The following is a 10,862-nucleotide window of genomic DNA, read 5'->3' as shown; positions in this document are numbered from 1 at the left end:
CCCAGCCCACTCCCTGAGAGTGAATCTCCCCTGGAAGCCCCACGTGGTGCCTGCCTGCACCCGAGGGGCAGTCCCACGGGGGGCCAGACCTCCATTCTTCAGCACTGGAGAGGTCACCATGCTGAGCACCGCTGAGCCAGCCTTGTGCTGCCAGTCCTGCTGGCAGGGGTGCAGGGCCCTGGGGCGCAGGCAGCCCTCCAGGTCCTGCAGCCCCAGCGTGCCGCCGCCGGGCTCCCAAAGGCAGCCAGGCTCCTACAGCCAGGACAGCAGCAGGGCAGCAAGCCCCAGGGCCAGGGTGAGGACGATGAAGGCCACAGCTGCAGCCCACAGGGCAGGAGCCTGCCCCTTTGCCCATGCTGGGGCCTCTGCTGGGAGCAGGTTGGTGAGGTTCAGCATGTAGCCCAGCGTCCAGCCGACGTCAGCACTCCCTGCCTGCCCGGGGGGAGAGGAGACAGGAGGTTAGCCCTGGGCACGGCCCAGGGGGGGCATGGGGCACAGAGGGCTCTCTCAGCACCCTGTGGCTGCCTCTGCTCCCCTGCAGCTGCCTGCAGCCTGGGTTTGCTGCCTACCTTCATCTGGAAGGAGATGCTCTTCCAGCTGCTCTCGTTGAACTTGTAGGCATCCAGGAGCAGGGTGAGGATGTAGTTGGCACTGGCACAGTACTTGGGCAGCCTTGCAGGATTCTCTTGAGGGTAGCTGGCAGACAGCTGGGGTGGGGACGTGTTTGGGGAGGAAGGGAAGTTATTTGCAGGCAGTTTCCATGCAGGGCTAATGTCCTGAGGACTGCTGCACAAGGGCTCTGCATTCACCAGCAGCCAGAGGAAGACTTCTGGACCAGGCAGGTTTGTTGGCCCTGTGCCCACAGGGCAGCTCCTCTGAGGAGGTTTTACCCTCCACGTGGCAACAGGCAGGCCCACTGGAGCCTCAGGTTGTCCCATCCCAGCCCTCTCGTGCCAGGAGCTCTTGCTCTGTGCACCATGGTGGTCCTGGCACATCTCTGGGCCTTATCCATCCCCCATCTGACCCAGAGTGGTGCCAGCAGCTGACTCTCCTCTCACCATCCTGCAGTGCTGCAGACCCAGCTCCAGCTCCAGCGCTGCAGGAGAGACTTTGCTGCCTTCACCCACCCTGGCTGCCCCTTTCCCATCACTGCATGAACAAGAAGGGACCCCACAGGTGGGGGCAGGGTGGTCCCTACCCCTGCCCCAGGACCCCTTTGCTCGTGGAGCTTCCCTCTGGGACGTACATCTCCCCAGCTCCTGCTGCAGAAGCGCTGGATGGTGTCCCTGGCAGCGGCCAGCGGCTGCCCCTCCGTCAGGTTGAGAAACTTGAAGTTGTAGTAGAAGGCAGAGAAGGCCTGGAAGGCAGGAGGCAGGAATGTGCTGAGCTCCAGCAGGGACCCCTGGGCAGCAGCTCCTCTCTCCCTTGGAGCAGGGGATGGGGCTTGGCTCCATGTCTCAGCAGAGGTGATGAACTGGGGGTGGGGGTCAGCGGCTCCGGCAGCAGCTCAGGTGCAGGCAGGACCTTGCCTGGAGGCTGCTGCCTGAGCTGCTTGGGGCTTGCACTGGGGCCTGGCCAAGGTTTCCACTTGGGGTTGGCTGTTTCATTAACCTGGTCCCATGCTCAGGGGCAAAGCAGCTGGCACCAAGCCCTGGGGTGCCCTGGGGCAGTGGCACTTTGGAAGCTTCTTGCCCCTGTGTGGGGAGGTGACAGTACCGTGGGGCAGGTGGGGACACCACAGCCTGGGGACACCACAGCCTGGGGACACCACAGCAGTGGGGACACCACGGCCTGGGGACATCACAGCAGTGAGGACACCACAGCAGTGGGGACACCACAGCACCTGGGGACACCACAGCTTGGGGACACCACAGCAGTGGGGACACCACGGCCTGGGGACACCACAGCTTGGGGACACCACAGCACCTGGGGACACCACAGCCTGGGGACACCACAGCTTGGGGACACCACAGCACCTGGGGACACCACAGCCTGGGGACACCACAGCTTGGGGACACCACAGCACCTGGGGACACCACAGCCTGGGGACACCACAGCAGTGGGGACACCATGGCCTGGGGACACCACAGCAGTGGGGACACCACAGCCTGGGGACATCTCAGCCCAGGGCCAGCTCAGCCCGGGGCCAGCTCAGCCCAGGGCAGCGCAGCCGTCGGGGCCAGCTCAGCCCGGGGCCAGCTCAGCCGCCGGGGCCAGCTCAGCCCGGGGCCAGCTCAGCCCGGGGCAGCGCAGCCGCCGGGGCCAGCTCAGCCCGGGGCCAGCTCAGCCCGGGGCAGCGCAGCAGCCGGGGCCAGCTCAGCCCGGGGCAGCGCAGCCGCCGGGGCCAGCTCAGCCCGGGGCAGCGCAGCCGCCGGGGCCAGCTCAGCCCGGGGCCAGCTCAGCCCGGGGCCAGCGCAGCCCGGGGCCAGCGCAGCAGCCGGGGCCAGCTCAGCCCGGGGCAGCGCAGCAGCCGGGGCCAGCGCAGCAGCCGGGGCCAGCGCAGCAGCCGGGGCCAGCTCAGCCCGGGGCCAGCGCAGCAGCCGGGGCCAGCTCAGCCCGGGGCAGCGCAGCAGCCGGGGCCAGCGCAGCCCGGGGCCAGCTCAGCCGTCGGGGCCAGCTCAGCCCGGGGCAGCGCAGCCGCCGGGGCCAGCTCAGCCCGGGGCCAGCGCAGCAGCCGGGGCCAGCTCAGCCCGGGGCAGCGCAGCAGCCGGGGCCAGCGCAGCCCGGGGCCAGCTCAGCCGTCGGGGCCAGCTCAGCCCGGGGCAGCGCAGCAGCCGGGGCCAGCTCAGCCCGGGGCAGCGCAGCCGTCGGGGCTATGCCGTGCTGCAGATTTCGGGGGGGGTGTGTCAGGATTTGCCTTACGATGAACTGGCCCCGGACCGGGGGCTGGTAGACACCATCGAAGGTGCAGTCCCGGCTCTGGCCGCAGGCCGAGAAGTTGAAGAGCTTCCTGAGGGCGGCCAGGCAGCCGCGGGCGTCCCCCCTGCCCTCCAGGGTGACCTCGGCGTCGGGCAGGGCCGGGCGCTCCGTGCAGGGGCTGGCGCGGAAGGACGCCAGCGAGATGGTTTCGTGGTAGCCCTCGGGGTAGCAGGGGTGAGCGACTCGGCTGCTGGAGGGTGACTCCTGGGGACAGCAAAATGTCAGCCTGCAGCCTCCCCCGGGCCCTCTCGGCGGGCAGGCTTCACCCAGCGCTCCCTGCACAGCCACTGCTGCAGGCACCTCCGAGCTCTTCAGCAGGGAAAGACCTCCTGGTCCCGCTGGCCCCCTGCAGCCCCAGCCCCAGCCCCAGCCCTCTCCCGCGGCAGACCAGCGCTAGGGCCCCAGCACATCTCCCCCGTCTGGCAGCATCGTGATTTGAGCAGTGCAAAGCCCTCTCCACCCCAGCTCCAGCTCTATCTCTACCTCCAGCCCCAGACAGGGACACCACCTGGGACCCTCCTGGGACCCTCCAGGTCGTGCAGCACCAGCAAACCCTTCAGGCTCACCATGGCTGCATCTCCTGCCAGGTGCAGCTCCATGCAGACCCTTTTCCCCTCTGACCTTCCAGAAGGGGCCTGAGAAAGCTCTCTGGGTCACTCTGCTCAGGTCTATGCAGCCACAGAGCAGCTGAGGTTCAGGGGGTGCTGTAGGGCTCCTGTGCCAATCCCCTCCTTAAAGCCCTGACCTCGAGTTGCTCTGGGCCTTATGCCATCACCTGCTGAATAGCCCCAAGGATGGCAACTCCACATCACTCCTGGGTCCTATTCCAGTATCTGACCATTCCTATTGGGAAAAGCTTTTCCCCTGAATCTGTTTGGCAGCTTGTGCATGCCAGCCTGTGCCCACTGCCTCTTGTCCTGGCACTTGGCACCTCTGAGCAGAGCCTGGTCCTGCCTTTTCTATACCCTGTGTGAGGCAGCTGAGCAGAGCCAGAGCTCTCCTGTGCTGCCCCTTTAGAATAGAACAGAATAGAGTAGAATAGAATAGAATAGAATAAAGCAGGTTGGAAGAGACCTTCAAGATCATCGAGTCCAACCTAGCATCCAACACCACCTAATCAACTCAACCATGGCACCAAGCACCTTATCAAGTCTCCTCCTGAACACCTCCAGTGATGGTGACTCCACCACCTCCCTGGGCAGCACATTCCAATGGCCAATCTCTCTCTCTCTGTGTAGAGCTTCTTCCTCACCTCCAGCCTAAACCTCCCCTGGTGCAGCCTGAGACTGTGTCCTCTTGTTCTGCTGCTGCTTGCCTGGGAGAAGAGACCAACCCCCACCTGGCTACAACCTCCCTTCAGGGAGTCGGAGAGAGCAAGAAGGTCTCCCCTGAGCCTCCTCTTCTGCAGGCTAAGCAACCCCAGCTCCCTCAGCCTCTCCTCCCAGGGCTGTGCTCCAGACCCCTCCCCAGCTTTGTTGCCCTTCTCTGGACACCTTCCAGCAGCTCAACCTCTTTCCTGACCTGAGGAGCCCAGAACTGGACACAGGACTCAAGGTGTGGCCTAAGCAGTGCTGAGCACAGGGCACAAGGACTTCCCTGCTCCTGCTGGCCACACTGTTCCTGATGCAGGCCAGGATGCCCTTGGCCTTCTTGGCCCCCTGGACACACTTCTGGCTCATGTTCAGCTGCTGTCAACCAGCACCCCCAGGTCCCTCTCTGCCTCTCAGCCACTCTGCCCCCAGCCTGTAGCTCTGCCTGGGGTTGCTGTGGCCAATGTGCAGCCCCTGGCACTTGGATGTGTTCAGTCTCCTGCCCTTGGCCTCTGCCCATCTGCCCAGCCTGTCCAGGTCCCTCTGCAGAGCCTCTCTACCCTCCAGCAGATCAACTCCTGCCCCCAGCTTGCTGTCAGCTGCACATTTACTGCTGATGGACTCAATGCCCTCATCCAGATCATCAATGAAGATGTTAAAGAGCACAGGGCCCAGCACTGCTCCCTGTGGCACACCACTGGTGCCTGGCTGCCAGCTGGCTGTGGCACCATTCACCACCACTCTCTGGGCTCAGCCTCCAGCCAGTTCCTAACCCAGCTCAGAGAGCTGCTGCCCAAGCCAGGGGCTGACAGCTTGGCCAGGAGTTTGCTGTGGGGGATGGTGGCAAAGGCCTTGCTGTCACTGTTTCTGCTTCCCAAGCTTCCCTCCACACCTGCCTACCGTGCTCCAAGGGCTCTGTGCCTGCCCTCTGTCCCTGCTGCTGCCTCTTACTGTATGCATTAAGAAGCCCTTGGCTGGCATCTTGAGACCAGAGCCAGCTCCCCCCCAGCTCCCCTCTCACCTCAATTAACTGCTTTGCCAATCTCCTCAGCACCTCGTTCTGCCCATAGCAGAGGTAGCTGTGGGTGTAGATGCTGTAGCTGAACCCATACAGGGTGAGCCTGGAGGATCCATTCCGCTTCAGCCCTGGACCTGCGGGCACGAAGCTGATCTGTGTGGATGCTCCTCCGAGGTCCAGCGCCCCCAGGAGGTTGGCTGCCTCTGGACGAAGCCAGGCGTGGGCCCGGGGGGAGTACTGCCCAGGAGAGAAGCACAGAATCACAGCATCAGTAAGGTTGGAAAAGACCTCAGAGCTCATCAAGTCCAAGCTGTCACCCAGCACCTCCTGACAGCTCAACCATGGCTCCAAGTGCCACATCCAGTCCCCTCTTGAACACCTCCAGGGGTGGTGACTCCACCACCTCCCTGGGCAGCACAGAGGCAGAGCAGTGCCAGGCTGGCCTTGCTTGCCCTGAGCCAAATGCTCAGCCCGTGGCAGCCTGGGGGGGTGGGGGTTCTGCTGCTGGCCCCACAGGTGCTTGGTGCAGCCACTGCCACATGCCAGCCCCTGCTGCCTTTCCTGCCCAGCCAGCCCTGCCCTTTGCCAGTGCCAGAGACAACACAGAGCGAGCTGCCCGGTAGGCAAGGTGTGCCAACGTGCTCCGGGCTCACGTGGCGCTGAGTCTCTGGTGCCCAGACCAAAGGGGGGATTGGAGGGGCTGCTCCTCCTGAGGAGTGGGCTGCAAGGGTGCCAGGGGAGGGCCAGAGAGCCTCCAGCAGCCTGCTCAGCGGCCTGACAGTGCCAGCACTGCTCTCAGGTGGGGTAGGTTCCTTCAGACTGGCACACAGAACCCAAACCGGAGTCTCCGAGTGCCACATGGAGATGAACCTTCCCAGGGCAGTGAGACGAAGGCCAGCAGGAGCAGACAGGGCTGCAGAGCCAACCTTGCTGTCCCAGGAGACCACAGGGTGCAGAGATGTGCCCTTGGCTCTTAGCAGAGAGCCTCCCACTTCTCCTCCTCTTTCACTCTAGGAAGCCAGAGGAGAACTGGCTGCTTCCCCTGGGCCCAGAAGACGAACCCTGGGCTTGCCTTCTGCACTGAGCAAGCTGAAGGAAGATCAGAGAAGCTGTCTTAAGCAAGGAGTGCTTCACCCTGCTCCTACCTTGGTGAAGGAGTCCAGCAGGTAGTTGGTGGTGATCCAGCCATAAGCTGCTTCCTCCTCTCCCGTCAGGATCTGAGCCCCTTTGAAAGCCACTGGGTACTCTCGCATGGTTTTGGTGACTTCAGCCAGGACTTGATCAGCTGCTGAGCTGTTCTGCTCCCTAGGGAGGACTCAAAGGTCAGGAGACATCTCCAGCTACACCAGCACTTCAGAGGAGACACAGGGAGACAGTCTGGGCTGGTTTTCTCTCCCAGTTCCACCCACTGCAGTGTTTGCAGCAAGCAGGCTGTGTGGCATGGCTGCTTGCAAGAGCTGCTGGTGCAGCACAGCTCCCATCTCTCCAGCCTTGGCTCCACAGATCTTCCCTGCAGTGCAGCCTCAGCCCAGGCACACACAGCTCTGCCAGGCCACCCTTTCCCACCTAAGGATCTTTGTAGTGCTAGAGGCCAGAGGGGGGACTGTGCTGCAGACCCAGGTTTGAGCATCACACACTGACTGCACCCAAGCCAGGGCTGTTTGCTGAGCTTGAGAGAGTCCTCTGGGAAGGGGCCAGCCTGTTTCAGAGCTCTGAGTGGGGAGGGGGCTCTGGCACGTTTGCTGAAGCAGGTGACCTTCAGGCTATGACCTGGCATCTTCCCAGGGAAGGGATCTGGCCAGCAGGGCACAGGAGCTGTTTAGGTATCTACAACCATAAAACCAAGAACCATGACAGCAAGGGTGGATTGAGAGAGAGCTGATGTGGGCAGGTGAAAGGTAAGGGCAGGTCCTGCACCACCTTTATGCTTCCTACCTCTGCCCTGCTCCCCACCAGCACCCTTCCACCTGGGCAGATGGCACATCCCCTGCTGGCATCTCAGCTCCCTTGTGTCGAAGGGATAATGAAGAGCAAAGAGAGAGCTCTGAGCAGCACTCGGAGCCAGGCACGCAGCAGCATCCTGGGCGCCCTGGGTGCCAACAGACATCTCTGGGCAGCTCCTCTGTGCCAGGGCCAATGGCTCAGGGCAGCTCAGTCACCCATGTGTCCCCAGTGGGCTGCCTGCTCCCCAGGGCTCAGTCACTCTGTCACAGCAGCCTGGGAGCCCTTGGAGCCTGGCCCCGGGCCGGACCTTGTGTCCTGGCAGAGGCTCCGGGCAGCTCGGTCGCTGCTCTGTGCCCCCGCAGCGGTACCTCAGCAGCCTCATGCCTGCCGTTGCTCCCAGGTAAGCAGGGACATTCCTCTGCTCTGCAGCAGGAACAGCCTCCAGGCCTTGCTCCAGGCACTCCCTCAGGGAATCCCCTGCTCTGGGGGGGTCGCTGGCGTAGCTGGAGATGCCCTGCCCTGGAAGAGAGTCAGGCTGGGACAGGCCGACAGCAACAGCTGGGGACAGGGGGCTGGGAGCAAGGGGGCACAGGGCAGTGAGGTCTGACACCCCCTAGCTACACAGGGTGCACCTCCAGGGTGCCCTAGTCCCTTGAGGTCTGACTCACCCACACTGTGGCTTCCCCCCCTCTCCTGTGCCTCCAGCAGGGTCCCCAGCTCTGAGGCTGGCACCTTGCCCAGGCAGGACAGCAGCTTGGGCAGTTAGGGGCAGTCCAAAGTGGAGGAATGAAAATCCAGAGTGACACCAAGGAGCTTCAGTCCCACCAAACCTGTGGGCACTGAGGTCCCTCCAAGCATGGGCAAAGCCAGTGGGGGGTCAGGGACCACCCTGCCCGCAGCTGGGGCTCCCCACCCTGCCAGCAGCGACAGCCCAAGGGGCAGAGCATGGCCAGACCTGTAAGAGCAAGGTCCTCCCACCTACCACCTTCAAGAGCCCCTGTCAGGGGGATACTGACCCTGGACATCACAGGCCAAGGTCTGGCTGACCACACCAGTGCTGTTCTCCTTGTCTGCATCCCACTGGTAGACAAAGAGGGAGGTGTGGGACGAGCCCGCATCGAACACCATCCCATACTGGAAGGCAAAACCAAAGCACCACGCTGGTGGCACAAGCAGCAGCCTGCCCCTGGTCCCACCATGGCTGTGCCAGGGCGGTGAGGCCAGAGGATGCCCCCAAAACCATCCCTGCCAGGTGCACCGTGGCAGAGCTGAGCGGTGGCACTGAGGCCCGTGGGCATTTGCCGGGGCAGCCGCAGGAGCTCTGCATTCCCTCTGAGGCTGTGCAGCAGTGCCAGCTCACAGACAGTTCATTGCCCATTTCCTCATGCTGCTTTGTTTTCTTTCCTGGTCACACCCCTTGTGTGTCTACACCTGCCCCACCTTGGGGCAGCAGCTCCCACATGCCCCCAGGGCTGCACCCAGCCTGGGCAGGGGCTGGCAGGAGCGCTCAGCTCTGCCTCTCCGTCTCACCCTAGCGCCCTGCCAGCCCCCTGCCAGCAGCCAGGGTGGGATGGAGAGCTGCAGGAGAGGGCATGGGGAGGAGCCATGCTGCTGGTGCTGTGCTGTGAGTGGGTTAGGATGGGCTGGTGGGAGCTGGCATGAACGAAGGCCACATGGAGATCTATCACCCTGTGCTGTGGTGCCCTGGCAGGGCAGCGGGAGGGGGACAGGGCTATGCCCCCAGGCAACCTCCTCAAAGCACAGCAAGCACAGAGCATGGTGTCTGGTTTCACAGGAGGCTTCCCCAGCCCTGCCTTGGAGGTGTCCAGGCTGTGTTTCTCCTGCCTGCATCTTGAGGTGGGTAGAAACCACCCACCCAGGTACCACCCAGCTCCCCCCCCAGCCCCTGACCCCAAGGGTAAGCTGCTGCCCTGAGCACCTGCCCGAGGCTCTGCAGGCCTTCTTTGGGGCTCACCTTGACTGTGGGTGGCAGGGGGACATCTTCAACCCTCACCAGGCTGAGAACAAGGGCAGTGATGGAGAGTGCCACCAGTGCCCCAGCAATGGCCCTGCTGAGGTGCTTCTTGTCAGCCAGCATTGTGGTGGAGGCTCCTGCAGACACAAGCCCAGGAGAAAGGTGGTTGGACACCACCAGCTGGACACCACCAGCTACCAGTGAGAGCTGCTCTGGGAGGTGTCCCCAGGCTGGCACTCTCTCAAGCTATGGACCTCAGAAGTCCTGCTGGACAACTGGGTCCTTCCCTGGGAAAAGTAGTATCAGGATAAGATAGGGGAAGCTGCAGGAAGAGGGCTTGGGTTGCCTGAGCATCCTGGCACAGCTGTGGTGGGCGCTGGTGAGACCCACGGCAGCCCTCCAGGTCCCACCACCCACTGGGGTTCAGCTCAGCACTGCTGGGAAGGATCAGGTCCAGGAGGAGCCAAGGAAGCAGTGCACAGAGCAGAGGACAGGAGGGGCAACTGCAGCCCCCCTGCCGGTGAGGCTCTGGGGAAGGGGAAGGGTTTGACTGCCAGGACAGCAGCAGGGGCAGCTCACCTGCACTCCCAGACCTGCTCCCAGCTCCTTGCCAGCCCTTGCTGTGGCTCTGGGGTCCTCAGCTGCCCGCAGCAAATCCAGCTCAGCCTTGCCCTCTATGCCCTCTGGAAGTGGGCACTGCTTGCAGGTCCTTTCCCCATTGCTTTCCCTCAGACCTCATTAGCCTCAGGCAAAGCCTCCCACATCAGCTCTCGCTCTCACCTCTGTATTTATGGCTCAGTTTGGTGTCTTCTCCACACCTTATCTTCAGGCAATTAGTTCCTCCTCCTCCTCCTTTGAGTGCAGTCACTCGCAGGAGCCCTGCAGCAGCAGGCACACACTTCTCCTTTCAACCCTTGTCCTCTGCTTCTTCCTCCTTTTACTCCCTCCTGGGCTCGCCTGGGACAGAACTAACTTTGTCCTAGCAGCTGGTGGAGTGCCATGGCCTGGCCTGGAGTGAGGGCAGGCTGCTGAGGTGCTGCTGCTGCTAGGCTCTGCTCATCTGACAGCCAGGACTTCCCAGCTTCTCAGCCCAGAGCCAGCAGGCTGGGGGGCACAAGGAGCCAGGAGGGGGCATGGCCAGGAGAGCTGATCCAAAGCAGCCAAAGGGATGTTCCAAACCACAGGGCACCATGCCCAGCACAGAGGCTGGGGGGCAGCTGGCTGTGGGCTGCTGCTGGGGAGCTGGTGGGCACTGGGCAGCAGGTGGTGAGCAGTGGCATTGGGCAGCTCTTGGTTTGGGTACTCTGCTTTCTATCTCAGCATTTTTGTTTACCATTATTTTCACAGATTCAGTGAACACTTTGCCTTGGAAGGGACCTTCAAGGTCATCCAGTTCCAAACCCTCCCCCCAGCACAGCTTGCTCAAGGCCTCATCCAGCCTGGCCCTCAACACCTCCAGGGAAGGAGCAGCCACAGCCAACCTGTGCCAGAGTCTCCCCAGCCTCACTCTCAAGGATTTCTTCCTCCTCTCCACTCTCAGTCTCTCCTCTCCCAGCTCAAAGCCATTGTCTCTCATCCTGGCACTCCCAGCCCTTGTCCAAAGTCCCTCCCCAGCTCTCCTGGAGCCCTTCAGGTCCTGCAAGGCTGCTCTGAGCTCTGCCTGGAGCCTTCTCTTCTCCAGGCTGCACAGCCCCAG

The 10,862-nt window shown here is 62.9% G+C and overlaps 1 protein-coding gene across 1 annotated transcript; it reads right to left on the bottom strand.

Moving 5' to 3' along the window:
- Positions 1-252: 252 nt before the first annotated feature.
- LOC104299590 (ectonucleoside triphosphate diphosphohydrolase 8) lies at positions 253-9,289 on the bottom strand. The gene is made up of 9 exons (XM_054174529.1): positions 9,167-9,289; positions 8,208-8,325; positions 7,560-7,710; positions 6,393-6,552; positions 5,251-5,484; positions 2,863-3,123; positions 1,247-1,357; positions 570-707; positions 253-432 (listed from the first exon to the last, which is right to left on the bottom strand). The coding sequence occupies exons 1-9, from the start codon at positions 9,287-9,289 to the stop codon at positions 253-255; spliced, it is 1,476 nt and encodes a 491-aa protein (XP_054030504.1).
- Positions 9,290-10,862: the final 1,573 nt, after the last annotated feature.

Source organism: Dryobates pubescens, chromosome 29 (assembly GCF_014839835.1).
Source record: "Dryobates pubescens isolate bDryPub1 chromosome 29, bDryPub1.pri, whole genome shotgun sequence".
In the NCBI taxonomy this organism is placed as follows: Eukaryota; Metazoa; Chordata; class Aves; order Piciformes; family Picidae; genus Dryobates; species Dryobates pubescens.
The sequence above is the reverse complement of the archived record's forward strand: the minus strand, read 5'-3'. Positions and strand labels throughout refer to the sequence as shown.

Bases quoted from the DNA above. Each gene is read 5' to 3' on its own strand.
- LOC104299590 (XM_054174529.1), bottom strand. From the start codon at position 9,289: ATGCTGGCTGACAAGAAGCACCTCAGCAGGGCCATTGCTGGGGCACTG. The intron at 6,553-7,559 runs GTACCGCTGCGG...AGTCCTCCCTAG, and splicing joins GCAGGCATGAGGCTGCTGAG to GGAGCAGAACAGCTCAGCAG. The intron at 1,358-2,862 runs GTAAGGCAAATC...CCTGCCTTCCAG, and splicing joins CGGTCCGGGGCCAGTTCATC to GCCTTCTCTGCCTTCTACTA.